Source organism: Eurytemora carolleeae, unplaced genomic scaffold (genome assembly GCF_000591075.1).
Source record: "Eurytemora carolleeae unplaced genomic scaffold, Eaff_2.0 scaffold1787, whole genome shotgun sequence".
NCBI classification, from domain to species: Eukaryota; Metazoa; Arthropoda; class Copepoda; order Calanoida; family Temoridae; genus Eurytemora; species Eurytemora carolleeae.
In genome coordinates, this window is record NW_019397674.1 from 12,650 (window position 1) to 29,758 (window position 17,109).

General features: G+C 31.4%; 1 protein-coding gene across 1 annotated transcript; it reads left to right on the forward strand.

Annotated features, from left to right (window-relative positions):
- Window positions 1-1,593: 1,593 nt before the first annotated feature.
- Window positions 1,594-16,577, forward strand: LOC111715441 (prolyl 4-hydroxylase subunit alpha-2). Its single transcript, XM_023490764.1, has 19 exons — window positions 1,594-1,703; window positions 1,921-1,981; window positions 2,440-2,492; window positions 3,561-3,564; window positions 7,080-7,169; window positions 7,665-7,759; window positions 8,106-8,186; window positions 9,274-9,390; window positions 10,186-10,199; window positions 10,505-10,661; window positions 11,214-11,309; window positions 11,402-11,460; window positions 11,755-11,805; window positions 12,914-12,986; window positions 13,874-13,948; window positions 14,185-14,256; window positions 15,404-15,480; window positions 15,892-15,971; window positions 16,390-16,577. The coding sequence occupies exons 1-19, from the start codon at window positions 1,653-1,655 to the stop codon at window positions 16,476-16,478; spliced, it is 1,395 nt and encodes a 464-aa protein (XP_023346532.1). The 5' UTR covers window positions 1,594-1,652; the 3' UTR covers window positions 16,479-16,577.
- The last annotated feature ends 532 nt before the right edge of the window (window positions 16,578-17,109 follow it).

The window sequence follows — 17,109 nt, forward strand, 5'->3', positions numbered from 1 at the left end:
CTACACAAATCCCCCCCTTCCTCTTCTCTACTTCCCTTCCCCTCTCCCCCCTCCCCTTCCTCCTCTACCTTTTCCATTCCCCCTCCCCTCTCCTCCCTCCGGTCCTCTCGAGTCAAATATAACTATTGTTTTCAATAATAGAATAGTATTCTCCCATTGATTTAAGTATTAATTTCACAATTTCAATTTTGCAATTTAATACATTAAAATTTAATGATATATTTATTATTATAGTCAATAGAATGTCGTCTTTTTATATCTTAGGACTTTTTAAGCATATCCATCATCAAAAACTTGCGTTTTTAACGTAATTTGCCGTTAGAAATGCATAACTTTATTATCTTTCAGATAAACATTATCTAAAAACAGATTGCAATGAAATTGGTTAAAAACAATTTGGCTACTTAAAACCAAGGTTTTTTCTAGGCCTTGCTCACGTTACTGGCCTAAAAATCTGCATTAGACTATTACAAAACTATAATTAATGACATCTAATAAATTTTGTTTCAAAATATGTGGTATTTTTCAAATAAATGAGATGCGTATCAAAATCACATTTTTAGCTTTATTTTAGCAGGAGAGCAGCCTATCCTATAACTGATTAACCCTATTCCTGCTGGGGGGGGAGGTCAATTTGACCCCCCCCCTAAATCCCATGTTTTATGTCCAAATATGACANTCTACTATATATTTAGCTTGTATTTTCTACTATATATTTAGCTTGTATTTTCTACTATATATTTAGTTTGTATTTTCTACTATATATTTATTTTGTATTTTCTACTATATATTTAGTTTGTATTTTCTACTATATATTTAGCTAGTATTTTCTACTATATATTTATCTTGTATTTTCTAATATATATTTAGCTTGTATTTTCTACTACATATTTAGCTTGTATTTTCTAATATATATTTAGCTTGTATTTTCTACTATATATTTAGCTTGTATTTTCTACTATATATTTAGCTTGTATTTTCTACTATATATTTAGCTTGTATTTTCTACTATATATTTATCTTGTATTTTCTACTATATATTTAGCTTGTATTTTCTACTATATATTTAGCTTGTATTTTCTACTATATATTCAGCTTGTATTTTCTACTATATATTTAGCCTGTATTTTCTACTATATATTTAGCTAGTATTTTCTACTATATATTTAGCTTGTATTTTCTACTATATATTTAGCTTGTATTTTCTACTATATATTTAGCTTGTATTTTTCTAATGTATATTTAGCTTGTATTTTATACTATATATTTAGCTTGTATTTTATACTATATATTTAGCTTGTGTTTTGCTAACATACATAACGTGAGGAAAGGTGTATTGGCTAATTCGAAAAAAAACTTAATAAAACCAAAATAATGTTGACTTTTAATTTTTTATTAAAACAGAAAAGTCTGCAAAATTTAAATTTTATGATATGCTAGAAAAAATTGCGACTTAAAAAGCAACTTGTGAAAACTAAAATTGTTCGTAGATAAAAGAGGCGCGGATCAGTTATATTTGAATTTATTAAATGAACAGTATATCACATATTAAAATTAAAATTTTCTGAAATATATAACGTTATTTTCAGATACAATGAGAAAATAGAGTTTCCCAATAGATTTTTGATTTGAGGTTTTCGGAGAGTTTAAAAATGAAAGTTTTCTTTACTATCATCTTTCTTTTTGGTCTACAATCCACACAGGGACACAGCACAAGCATATATTTCATATTGTTCATGTCCTTGTCCATGTCCTTGTCCATGTCCTTGTCCATGTCCTTGTCCATGTCCTTGTCCATGTCCTTGTCCATGTCCTTGTCCATGTCCTTGTCCATTTCCTTGTCCATGTCCTTGTCCATGTCCTTATCCTTGTCCCCATGATGAAGTTGTCCTGTATGTTGATGACCAGCTTGTTGTTCAGGGAGAGGTGTTCAGCTCTGTATCGGATATGTCCAGGGTTTTCCAACTCGAACGAGATTTAGGTAGAGTGAGACCTATAAAACTGCAGAATAGGAAGACGACTGTTGGACTAAACTTCTGACTTTAAATAATCCAAACAACTTGATATAAAGGAAATGTGGAAACTTTATTTTCAAGCAATTGGTAAAACTATTTGAAATACTATCAAATACTTATAAGATTCCGCAGCTTTATGGGTCAGACTAATTCAAGGATTTTATAAAAAAAAGTTAAATTTTATTAAAAGATTTATTTAACTTAACATAAAAACAGTTTTCTTTTTTAACGCTTATTCTTTGAAATAAAATTAGAAACGTGATCTGATCTGAATTCATTTATCAAATTATGTATTTTTAATCTATTTAGTGAGTCTAATATTTTAACTTTTGCACAATTTTAATTAATTTTTTTAAAATCAATTCTGAAAAAATTGTAATTTCCACAAAACATTTTAAAAATTAAAAAGTAAATATTATTTTAGTCGGGGTGCTTCTAGATTTTGCGCAGAAAACACAAAACAAATTAAACAAAATTAACAGGTAAAATTATAATTCTTTATTTCCTATATCTTTGCTAACTGATGGTTAATTCTTTAATATTTCAAGCATTAACTTTTAGAAAACGGCAGCAGAATTCATTGTTGGAAATATTAAAAGTTTACTCCATTAGTTGCAAAGATATAAATATTAGAAAATTACACTTAGAAGTTAATTGAACATAAACAGAATTCTTAGTTTTCAGTATTTATCACATTTTTATTTTAACTTTTCACAACTACTGTGAAAAGTTCACATCTTAAATCCTTTAAAAGTTAGATGGAACAATTTTATTTGTAAAAAGAAATAAATACCCAAAGAGAATAGATTATATAGAGGGGAATTTACTAGAAAAAAGTGTAAAACGGCCATTTTTGTTGTACTGCAGGTGTACTTCAAACATTTGTGCTTTATAACCTTTTGGGTCCTGGAACATCATTTTATAGAAAAAAGTTTTCTTGAAAATTATTTGATTTTCTCTAAATCAAATTTCTGACAGTCTGTCATGCATTCCCGAGTTCATTTCAACATAAGTTTCGATAAAAATCAATTTGATGTTTTTATTCAGTAAAAAAACATATTTTTCAATTTGAGGTAATCAAACAGTAAACCCAATATCCTCAAGATACCAAAATATTAAGATTGAGAATGAGGAGGGTAAATCTAAAAAAAATCTAATTCTGGAAACGTATCCACTCCCAAAGTAGGAGTTTTGAACGTCGAATTTGCGCTCAAACTAAGAATTTACAGATCTTCAAAAAGTTTAATATGTCTCAAATGAATTCGAAAGAAGTTTTCAACAACACTGCATACCCAGTTCAACTACCTTACATATCCAGTTACTTCCTTTAATCAATTCATGTTTGCTCAGTTTAAATCTTATTAAAAAGTAAAACGGCTCCATGAGACAGCTAAGGTGCAACCCTAGAAAATTGGGGGAAGCTTCTACATGTATATCTCAATTCTATTTTGAGAATGGATTAAAAACATTTTCCCTGTGGAACACCTAATAAATAAAAATAAAATAATGTTAAGTAATATAGAAATAATACTTTTGTTTGGGCAGGCAGGTAGCTTGGAATTTGCTAGTGTGGGGGGGAGGTATTTTTTTGACCAGAAAACCTTAGAAAAGGTCGAAATTAAATACTTATTACACATTACAGTTTATCGATAAAATAAAAAATTAAGGCAGTATACCTGAGGATTCAGTTTAAGCATCAAGCTTTTAGCCTGAAGTGGTTTTCTTGGGCTTTTATCGTCATTTTTCTTTTTTCGTGTTTTAAAATAGTTTATGTCTATTTGTGTAAGCACAAATTTTTAGTATAAAATGTATTTATGGTTTCAGGTCTAACTCAAATCTCAACATAATAGCTATTTAAGACTCATAATTCATATGAAAAATTGTCTATTTTTATATTTTCAAATCGGAAATTTTTTTCTTTCCTGGTTCAACCTAGCATGTATTCTGCTGTCTGCATTGATTTACGAAAATCATCCAAATTTTGAGAAAAATTATTACTGTCGAAAATGGAAACCCTTCTTACTTTTTGTTTTGTTTTACAATGTTTACAAAGAGAAAATGTTCACAATTAAAATAGAAGATGGGCTTGAAGCGCCCTAATAGCCTAGTCTGAAGCAAAAAAGATTAACAATTCTGTAGACATTTACTTTACGAACGACGATTTTTACATTTTGATGTTTAATAAAATAATGATTTTAATTCACCAATAGCTAATACACACGTTAAAAGTTATTTAACCACTTTATAAAACAAAGAAATTGGAATGGATATGTCCAGGGATCATACCAGTATTAATGTGATGTACTGTGAATAATTTGTGAACATTTACAAGAATTGTACACTTTAAACTCCCTTTCAGGCTGAAGGGAGTGACAAAATTCATACCAAGGGATTGTTTAAATTCCTTTCTATTCATATTCTCTGTTCTGTGTAAATACTGGTCCATAAAATATTTTTACAGTGCACTGAAACCATTACTTGGTAAGGATAAGATATAAACTTTATTCATGGTTAATTTGGTTTTACAGGCAAACCACAGAGCATATTTCAAAATATCTAAAATACCTAAAAATAAATCATTTAATGCATTCATAACTTATGAAGTACGTACGATCTATACTAAAGGACCTGAGTTCTATATGCAACTCGATGGCGTAAACCTTAGATATTTAAAACTAGAATTTATTGCAAAATCTCAATGTCTTTGAGTGAAAAGTATTTTAAATAAAAAAACTTTGCATGTTTTAAGATAAAAAATTTTGTAGTTTTAAGAGCCCAAAACAATTTTAGTCACGGACATTATTTCTGTACGCCATGTTAGATCAATTTTTTGTAATAATGATAAAATTCGTGCACACACAATTTAATCCTTAATGATGCTAATCATTTGTTTGATGAAACTTTCTCCCGAAAATTAGCAATAATTTAGAAAATTACCTTTTACACTTTCTTTCTATATTTTTTCAGCATTCAGCATTGATAGCAATTAGGATATCATAGCACTAGGATATTAAAGCATTAGGATATCATAGCACTAGGATATTATAACATTATGATATTATAGCATTAGGATATTATAGCATTAGGATATTATAGCATTAGGATATTATAGCATTAGGAAGGATATTATAGCATTAGGATATTATAGCTTTAGGATATTATAGCATTAGGATATTATAACATTAGGATTAGGATATTATAGCATTAGGATATTATAGCATTAGGATATTATAGCTTTAGGATATTATAGCATTGGGATATTATAGCATTAGGATATTATAGCATTAGGATATTATAGCATTAGGATATTATAGGATATTATAGCATTAGGATATTATAGCTATAGCATTAGGATATTATAGCATTAGGATATTATAGCATTAGGATATTATAGCATTAGGATATTATAGCATTATAGCATTAGGATATTATAGCATTAGGATATTATAGCATTAGGATATTATAGCATTAGGATATTATAGCATTAGGATATTATAGCATTAGGATATCATAGCATTAGGATATTATATAACACTATGTTTATAGTTTTTGAAGAATGAAATAAAAAACTGTAAGCATTCAATAAGTAGTTTTAAAGGAAATTCAGACTCGTTTAAAACTTAACTTTATCCTTTTATCTTTTTGTACCTCATAATCAGGGTTCTCATCCGAGTTGTGTTTCGTTAAAGGGCGTGTCAGCGAAAAATGAAAGGGGGTATAGGCTTACGGCGAAAAATATGCGCTTTTGACTCTAGTAATCTTACTTCTATCTGTTGCGTCTATAAGGAGAAAATTGTAAAAAACGAATCATGCTGAAGAACGTAGCGTCCATACAAATTCAGAAAGTTTGAACATTCAACTCGGATCGTAAAAAATCAATTTAATTCCAAACAACTCATTCAGATATTGCAAACAATAGTCATCGATTATTTTTCGACTCATTCGTATATAATTCATATTTCATAATATTTTTTAATAATATTTCGCTAGCGCTGGAATATTCGAACATTCCTGAAAAATATGAAAATGTCGTCTACATTATCAAAAATCCTCGAAACTGGAATACATGTTTTCAAAAGTAACTATCATCCATAAAAATATTATTAAATATCAACTATATAAGAATGCGTGGAAAAATAATCGATGATGTGGTGGTCGTGAAATCCAAATGATTTCTTCAAAAATTTAGTTTGAAACAATTTTTCATTTAGTAAAAAACAATCGTTTTTTTGAAAAGTTTGTTCCAAAAACCACTCGTTTTATAAAAAAAATGATCGTTTTTTTCCAAAACTTTGAAAAATTTGTTCGTTCAGGAAAAATATTAAAGTTTTTTTCAAGTATGTTCTAACGATTTTAAATCGTTCGTGTTTTTTTTTTCTTTTTTTATGAAAAACGATCATTTTTGATCTTTGAATGATCCATTTTTTTAATGAAAAATTTCGTTCGTTAAAAAAAACTAAGCGATTTAAATAAAGAAACTAAAAATATGAATATCTAATTCAAAATTGATAAGATCAAGCTTTTATGGGTAACTTTGTAAATCTGGTATTTGCCATCTTAGAGTGCAGGGTCACCTGAAATATTGGTTATAGTTCCTTTAAATTATTAAATCAAACCAAATCATGAATAAAACTGGTTTTTTATTTGTTTTAAATTGCAGCAAAACACTTCAATTGAAAGGGAACGATTGTCAAAAATTAATAAATTTTCATCAGGAATCTTGCATGCACACAATCTTTACAACTTTGCAACTTGATATATATAAATTCTATAAGATCTAATGTGCAAAGCTGATCTAATGTTTCTAATACAGTTTCAATATATGGATAATTATATTAGAATTAATCTGATCCTATTTTATTCTTCACGAACACTCCTTTAAAGAGACTGTAAGCGTAATGTTAAATGACCCCCCCATGTACATTTGAAAACGGTAGTGGTACCCTTTAAACCTTTCTCTAATCGATGATGTAGAAGATATCTAATTCATATTGATCAGACAAAGCATTGCCACTTTGCCTGTAGGGTTACCTGAAATTACACTTACAATCCCTTTACCTGTAGGAAACCCGATCCATACCTACAACGTGGTGAAGAGGTTGGCCGTGGACTTCGTCAGCTTGGAGAAGGAAATCAGTTTTGATGATTGGAAAGGTAGAGTGAGACCCAAAACATATAAAAGAGATACATGCCTGATTCACAACGCTACCTTTGCATGAGAAAATATTATGGAGATATCCTTGTTTTATATCAAAATATTATGGAGATATCCTTGTTTTATATCAAAATATTATGGAGATATCCTTGTTTTATATCGAAATATTGATTATTTCTTATTTCAGTTGTACTATATGAAAGTTAATTCCAGGGAAGAAATATGACAGAATGTATCTCTTTCTATCCTTTCATTGTTCATTTTTACTGCATAAGATAAAAGTTTCAAATGTTGTGAAACGGACCTGAGACTCGTAAATAGAGGGTGGATAAATTTTACGTACACAGTCACTTTAGGTTAAATAGCAAGACAACTTTTTGTATTTTCTGGGAGTTTAATGTATTGCTATTTCTATATTTCAAACAAAAATAATAAAAAAACAGGAAAAAGATGAAATTCCATAAAAAATGTTTAGAAAAAAACTTTATTTTTAGAAAATAGTTTGCGAGTTGAAAGATTAAGGCTAGGGGGTGTGGTTCCGAAAGAAAAAGATCTTCATGGAGCTGCACAAGCTTTAATAAGACTACAGGTATTTAAATTTTATTTCTATGAATTAAAAACTGACATTTTCAACTAAATCTTATCACAACTTCTTAATTTGTAACGTGTTGATTTTAAAAAGCTGTAATCATTTGAAAATAGTTAATCATATCAAAAAAACGAATTTTGATTTGAAGATTTATTTCAATATTTACATTTTTGCTGAACCCCTTAAACTCTTAAAGACGTAATTACAACTGACTCCCCATTTTTCTATAAAAAGTGTTAAATTCTGATAATTTCCGTCATTTTTTCATCAAATACACGTAGGCTTGTTTAAATGTCGTCTTCCTATTCGAAAGTTTTTATATCACACTGCATAATTTGATGTTTAGGATGTTTATGAACTAGAGATATCTCACCTAGTCAGGGGTAGGATAGGAGACAGGGATACCACAGCTAAACTAACAGCTCAGGTAGGATAGGAGACAGGGATACCTCAGCTAAATTAACAGCTCAGGTAGGATAGGAGACAGGGATACCACAGCTCAGGTAGGATAAAAGACAGGGATACCACAGCTAAACTAACAGCTCAGGTAGGATAGGAGACAGGGATACCACAGCTAAACTAACAGCTCAGGTAGGATAGGAGACAGGGATACCAAAGCTAAACTAACAGCTCAGGTAGGATGGAGACAGGGATACCACAGATAAACTAACAGCTCAGGTAGGATAGGAGACAGGGATACCACAGCTAAACTAACAGCTCAGGTAGGATTGGAGACAGGGATACCACAGCTAGACTAACAGCTCAGGTAGGATTGGAGACAGGGATACCACAGCTAAACTAACAGCTCAGGTAGGATAGGAGACAGGGATACCACAGCTAGACTAACAGCTCAGGTAGAATAGGAAACAGGGATACCACAACTAAACTAACAGCTTAGGTAGCATAGGAGACAGGGATACCACAGCTAAACTAACAGCTCAGGTAGGATAGGAGACAGGGATACCACAGCTAGACTAACAGCTAAGGTAGAATAGGAGACAGGGATACCACAGCTAAACTATCAGCTTAGGTAGCATAGGAGACAGGGATACCACAGCTAAACTAACTAGTCAGATACAGGGTTTCTTAATAAAAAATTTTAATTCAGTGACAAAAATAAATTCGTCTATTATAGGAATTTGCGCTGTATTGTTATTGTTATTGTTTATAGGGAAACCCTTATGGAAATGAATAAAAGATCTGTTGGAAAAGTAGTTAAAGACATACTCCGTAAGTTTAAAGATGGTTGAATTAAAAACGAGATTAAATACAAATCAAAGAAATCGAACTCATCTCTCCCTGGTTAGGGCATGGATGGATACCAGATCATCCCAAACCCTGTTGTTAATATAGTTTCCCATTATATTTTTAAAACTCTAGTAAATCATCTTTGTAATTAAGTTTTTCGCTCAAATACATTTATATATATGTTCGATATATAGCTGATCAAACAGCAAATACATACAGCAAATGCCGGGCACCTCAGCCAGTATTCAAATAAATGTTTGTTTTAGGATTGTTTGTTTATTGGTAAACATTGTTTTAACGGAGGCATTCTTTCTCGAAGCATTGAATGGTTTGAGGAGGCGTGGTACTTAGCAGGGGAGGAGCAGAATACAACAGTTACACAGGTATACAGGGGGTGTGGTACTTAGCAAGGGAGGAGCAGAATACAGTTACACAGGTATACAGGGGGTGTGGTACTTAGCAAGGGAGGAGCAGAATACAGTTACACAGGTATACAGGGGGCGTGGTACTCCGCAGGGGAGCAGAATACAGTAACACAGGTATACAGGAGGCGTGGTACTTAGATGGTGAGTAGAATACTGTTACACAGGTATACAGGGGGCGTGGTGCTTAGATGGTGAGCAGAATACAGTTACACAGGTATACAGGGGGTGTGGTACTTAGCAGGGGAGTAGAATACTGTTACACAGGTATACAGGGGGGCGTGGTTCTCCTCAGGGGAGCAGAATACAGTTACACAGGTATACTGGGGGCGTGGTACTCCACAGGGCAGTAGAATACAGTTACACAAGTATACTGGGGGCGTGGTACTCCGCAGGGGACAGTCCTTCAATTATCATACAGGGAAATTTTCATCTTTCTAAACATCCCAACGAATGATTTTACAGGTTCTTTAAATTTCGAATTCGAAAAGTTTAAGAAAAATCAATAGTACAAAAGAACCTGTATTTCTAAACAGTCATAAATTTTTCAAGTAATTTATCTCTAAAGTCTGCCATGTGGGTTTAGAAGTTTTGAATAGTTATAGGACAACTTTATACGGCACACCGCGCATGCTGTATACAGTGTAGATGCCACACAGACTGAAAAACGTTTGTTTGTTAAATATTGGAAATGCAATATCGATTCTATTTGTTGACCTTATGTATTAAATGTTCTCATTTTTGCAAAATTTTTAGGACAAAGTTTCCAGGTATTACTCGTGAATAATATTTTTAAACTTTTTCTTGGAGCATAAGAGAAAGAAAAACACCTCTAATGGCAAAAAGCAAAACCACAGTTTAACTAGAATAGAAAACAGTGGATTTATTATCGACTGCGTTTTTCTTTTGATCATGAAATTTTAATTTTCAAAACACAACTATTTCTGAAACATGTTCAGAGCACTTTTTAAAAATATTGCAACTTGAAAAATCAGTTCTTCTGAAAAAGAAAGAACTAAGCAAAAACAAATAAAGAATGATTATAATAATAATAATAACTGAAATTGTTGTCCAGAAATTATGAGGTGGTGGATAGACAGGGTGATGAAGATGACGCGGCAAATTTCGCTGCTCTGTGCCGGGGAGAGGAGCTCAGAACCGGTTTCTCTGCTCGTCTTTCCTGCAGGCTGGAGCACAGGGGGGAACCATACTTGTTTCTCATGCCAGCTCAGGTATCAGGAAGACGACTTTACATTGAAACATTAATTTCTAAAATATTTCTTCCACACAAAATTCCCAATTGTGAATCTGTGATGCATCGAGGCAGACATAATAGCCTAGCTTGTACATACAGGGTGTCGTCCCACATCAAATTAGACCGCATTAATGGGTCTAAATTACAATTTGGGGGATAAATCAGAAAATTTAAGAAGAATGAATCATTTTGAAAAAATTAATAAGGCTAATAGAAATTTTGTTTGTAGAAAATGCTAGATTTTTTTAGTATAATGTGCGTATTTTGGCGTTAAAGATTGGAGATAATCTAATATGATGTGGGACGCTCTGTAGTTTATACTATGTACAATTATATACAAGTTTATACTATGTACAATTATATACAAGTTTATACTATGTACAATTATATACAAGTTTATACTATGTACAATTATAAACAAACGGAAATAATTAATTTTGAAAAAATGATGGCTTGTGTCTTTGTTTAGTTTCAAATGCAATAAGTAATTTTAAAACTTTTATTTGCAATTAAGTAATTTTTTATTTAGTTGGAGCTTGTTCATGATAACCCTGAAATACTGATGTTCCATAATATCGCGAGCAGAAGCGAGATACAGGAAATCAAGGACCTAGGAAACCCGTTGGTAACCATTTTTTTACTTTTTTTTAAATCAAAAAGAGATTTTGCAATAAAAACTTTTGAACATGAAATTAACAGTTTTTATTAACCATTAAGTTGACGAGATCCCAGGTGCTGGGAGGAAAACAAGGATTTAATGAGGTTTCCAGTACAAGGCAAAATATCAATACTTTAAGTAAAAAACATGTCAACACTCAAAATTGAAAATAAATTCTGCTTAAAATTAGAACGTTTATGTTGTTCATCCTACCACTATTGAAAAAAGTGAGAAATTTTAACCAATGCTAAATAGAAGATTAAAGAACTATTATTTTCTCAACAACAAAAAAATTGCGGCTCAACAAAATTTTACACTTTGAAAAATTTATTTATTCTTATCATTATTTTGTTTAAAATTATATATTTTTTGATCCTAAAGAGTTTGAAAAAGATATTGAGTTATTTTATAGAACTAGTAAAACTGGATGGTTAGACGACAGTACAAATCCCACAGTCTCGAGGTAGAACTTTACATTTTTATAAATTGTCATTTATAGGGTTTTCAATTCTTTTTCGGAGCAATTTGGTTTCGCTACCAACAAGTTACCTTTCCTGAAGCTGTAGAGAATGATAAACCAAGGATAACTTAATGAAGTTAACTGCGGAACCTTCCTTAAAGAGACTATAGTCTGTAGGCCTAATTAATTGACCCTCTATGCATGTAAAACTCACAATGCCCGATTTACAACGGTACCCATTATATACAGTTAAACCCTATATAGGCTATTACATACAGTTAAACCCTATATAGGCCATAAATCAAAAGTATTCATCAAATGTCGTATTCTTCACTTTCTGATAATCGAATGTTGGAGATATTTAGTTTTTTAATTAAATGATTATATGGACCTCTTTAAAACTTTTCCCGCGTATTTATAGCTATTTATTTATTTATGCAAATACTGAGATTTACGTAAAATAAAATTTTCAAAATAACATTAAATAAATTCTTTCGATGTATGACTCATTTAGGGTTTAACTGTATATATTCAAACTTTTGTTTCTTTAAACTGTTTATTTTCATTCGCGGTTTCTCTGCAAAAGTTGGAAGAAGCAATAATGTATTTGACAGATAAACATTTTTCGAATTAGAAAATGAAACGACGTTAACTAATACATTTTTATCAGATTAAAGGTTCAAGGGTACAGTTGTAAATCAGATTAAAGGTTCAAGGGTACAGTTGTAAATCAGATTAAAGGTTCAAGGGTACAGTTGTAAATCAGATTAAAGGTTCAAGGGTTCAGTTGTAAATCAGATTAAAGGTTCAAAGGTATAATTGTAAATCAGATTAAAGGTTCAATGGTACTGTTGTAAATCAGATTAAAGGTTCAAGGGTTCAGTTGTAAATCAAATTAAAGGTTCAAAGGTACAGTAGTAAATCAGATTAAAGGTTCAAGGGTTGTATAAACTTTATATAAGATAAACCTACCTACTAGATGTTACACAGAGCTAGGTGGGAGAGTGTGGAAGCTGAAGAAGGTTTATTGGACGATTATTCAGGATTAATTCCATGTGGAATAACAATTAAACCTTAAAATTAGATTAAAATCAGCTTTAATAATTCCTAGACTTGGACGTCGAATAGAGCTGTTGACTGGACTAAAAACCAACACATCAAATGATGACGCTGAACTTCTTCAGGTTAACTATGATCCTAATCCCAATATATCAAACATTAATATTTTACAGTGCTTAAAGGTTTTAGGACTCCATAATTTCTCTTTATCGAGCTTTAGCGAGGGCCAACATTTTAATAAGCGAAAATCTTCAAGATACAGAGAAAACCTTTTAGCTCGTCGTGTTAAATAATTGTGATAATTGTTACATTGCGATTTTTCTGGATATGTCAAATTTGTAAAATGTTTGAGAAGTGTGACAATTATCAAAATGTTATGCTCTAGCTAAACGAGATTTATTTTATTAAACTTTCCAATATGATTAGAACCTGAAGAATATGATTAGAACCTGAACAATATGATTAGAACCTGAACAATATGATTAGAACCTCAACAATATGATTAGAACCTGAACAATATGATTAGAACCTGAACAATATGATTAGAACCTGAACAATATGATTAGAACCTGAACAATTCTGCAGATTTAAAAAATTGTCTTTATTACCTGACAAATGAACTGATTATTAGTCTGCGTCCTATTTCATAATCGTTAAATGTTTGCAACCTGAGCTGGAAACTTTTGGGTTGGATACTTATAACCCCAATCACTAGATCTCAATATTCACAGTGGACACTTTTGAATTTTGATTTCCTGCTTCTTAACATTTTTAAAGTTTAGAATAAAAAGGGTACAACATCAGGGACCAATATTAATGAATAATGAGAAGTAGCTGAACTATATGTTATAAACTAAGTAGAAGCTCTTCAACTTGAACTGGCACTCAAGAGAAGTAGTTCAACTTCGTCTACTTAGTTTAACTCACTCTCAGAACTTTTTTTTAATTTTTGTAACATTTGAACTATGTTTAAGATCCTAAAGGCTAAAATTTTGATGTTGTTATAATTTAGGTTGCTAATTATATGAACGGAGGTCATTATAGTCCTCACTTTGATTATGTCATGAAGGATAAAGCGCCTGATCATGTAAGTTATTTATATCACACGCTATTTTAATCTTTTTGAAACTTTTTTTGTGATGTTTCAGTTTTAAAAATATATTTACATAAAAAGCTTAAAAAGTGCGACTTTCACTTTTTCAATTAAAGTAGATTTCATGAATAAACTGTAATAGATATCATAGAATATCTAAATTAACAAGATAAAATACACCCTGTATTTATGTAAATTTTGTAAAAAAAATTTAAAAAATTGTTGACTAGATGATCTACCTGCCCTACTCTAACCAGTATATTGGTGACCGGCTTGCTACTTGGATGTTTTACTTGAACGAGGTAAGTTCACAATTATTTTTAAAATCATTTTTTTGTTTTTAGACAAATTGTAAAATTTTTGTTGTGTGGAAGAATGCATCAGAGTAATTCAGAACACTTTATCACTTTATCACTTTTATTATTAACAGTCCATTTATAGTAAAAACTTGAAGAGAAACTCACGTATAAAGAACTAAATAAAGGAAACTTGACAAAGAGAAACTCAATATAACAAGCCAGATTGAATCGATTAAAGCAATAACTTTGCACGGACATTTATTTTACATTATTATTAAAATATAAACTGAGGATCAACCGAAGTTAATCCTGGAATCATAGATGGAGATAATTCTCCTCCTGGAGCTACTGGAGATGTTATCGACCGCTCTCCTCTGATACTTCATCAAGACTAACGTCTAACCCTCTTTTGGGGCACAAAATGGACGTTCATTTTGCTTTCTCTACCGACGAAAGCACCGTTATCCGTGCTCCCCAGATAAGGGTCACCAGGGTTTGAATCTCGTCTCCGTGGAAAATTCCTCCCCCCGTTGGTAACAGATGCAGAGTAACGGGTTAAATCATTATTATTTGTCTGTCCAGTCCTCAACTCATGATAAAACTTGGCTTGGGTTGAATGAACTAGGATACAGTCTCCAACGTATATACATCTTTGGATGGGTTTACAATAGAGTAGCATGCTAATCATAAAGGCAATCTAAAAGCTTTGTCTGAATTAGATATCCACGTTTATAATTTTGAAGACTCATTATTTTCAATTGTGATTTCTCTATGAAAGTGATTTGCGAAAAGAATGTAGGAATCATCATAATAATGATTCAAGTTAGAAAAACAACTTTATCTTCCACGTTGATCTGATAAAGGTTTCTAAGGTACCTAAATCACAACAACAGCAAAAATCCTCTTCAAACAAAGATAAAAACAATTGTTGTAATTCCAATATTTTGTTAAGAGAATTTAATGTAAGACACCCTCTACAGACCCAAGGCTTCCAGGACTAGATTCACATTGAGAAAATAGTGTGCTCGTGCATTTTTCGGATCTGTAGTAGAATCCCTTTAAAGTTATTTTAGCAATAATAACTTTATTAAGGCTGATCCTACACCCATTAAAATATTTTGCGAAAACTCCCTTTAATATTTCTTTATAGGTTGGTGAGGGTGGAAGGACGGTGTTTCCCCGTCTTAAAGCTGGAGTTAAACCAGAAGCAGGAGCTGCTGTGTTTTGGTAAATTAATATTTTTTTTTCTTAAATTTTCTAGGGGAAATGATCACTCTTTCATATTCTTTCATCGATTTTGTAAATTTTTATGGTTTGAATTAGCTACTTGTATGAATGATGTTTCTGAATGTCGATTTCTGTGTTTTCTAAAATTTGAGAAATTTCAAGTTTGTTCTGTTTAGGTATAATCTGGTTGGTTCTGTTTAGGTATAATCTGGTGGGTTCTAGTGGGTTCTGTTTAGGTATAATCTGGTGGGTTCTGTTTAGGTTTAATCTTGTGGGTTCTATTTAGGTATAATCTGGCGGGTTCTGTTTAGGTACAATCTGGTGGGTTCTGTTTAGGTATAATCTGGTGGGTTCTGTTTAGGTATAATCTGGTGGGTTCTGTTTAGGTATAATCTGGTGTGTTCTGTTTAGGTATAATCTGGTGGGATCTGGTGATGCTGATCATAGAACACTACATGGTGCATGTCCAGTTCTCTACGGCACTAAATGGGGTAAATTTAATAAATTCACTAGTGTCTGCAATAGTGTCTGCGCAAAATATAGGTTTTCAATTAATCATAGGTTATTCTTAAATTGTTTGCCATATACACAAGTAATTTAGTGGCATGTCTGATTCACATCTAGACCTTTTAAAGTTTTGTCTGATCAAAAGTGGAACAGATTTTTAGGATTTCTCTTTAAAAATGATCAATTTGTTCAATTGTGACTGAGCAGAATGCCTGCTACAGAAACCATGGAGGAAATTGTGAGAAGTAAACCCTTTCTTAAACTAGTAAAACTATATCTTCCAGATCATTGATCAGAAAAGCTATCAAGGGTATGATTGGGACACCACACTCTATAAACGGATAATAATTGTTTCACTTGAAATTATGACTAGAGATCTGTTAACTATTATTTTCCTTCTAGTTGCAAACAAATGGATCCGAGAAGGAGCTCAGCTGTTTAGAAAACCTTGTGCAGCAAACATTAAACAGAAATCTGTAAAGAAAATTTAAAAACTGGTTTTAGTCTCAAAATTAAACCCTGTCTTGAATCTTCACGGGTGTCCTACAGCAAATTTTAGCCAATTTGGTCCAGCCCAAATAGTTTATCAAGTCCAATAGGTGGCAACAGAGAAATGAACCAATTATGCACAACGCCACAAGTGTCAAATATAACAAGGAAAACGAAATTGTCTCAGATTAGTTGACATGTTTTCCAAGATTAAAGAAAAAGTTTTAAAACAGAAACTAAAGGACCTATAAAATTACACTTATTTTACTGTAAGAAAAGCACTTTATTCTAAAATTATTACTATTATTGATAATTTTGTCGGACACAAAAACTGATTTGACACTTGTGACGACAGAATACAACTGTACTGAGAGTGTACAAATTCTACGTTGCCATCTATTGTACTAGAATCTATTTCGTTGAGCCGTTTAGGCAGCTATAGCTAATATATATTTGTATATAAGCGAAGAGCTTTTTTATAAAGGTAACATAAAAATGTATCACCTCAGAATTTTCGTTTTCCCCCAATGTCTACAAATGTAGTAATTAAACTATTACACCATGAAGATATTATTTTAAGTATAGCTATACTGTGATATGAATGTATATATTTTGTTAATACTGTGATATAAA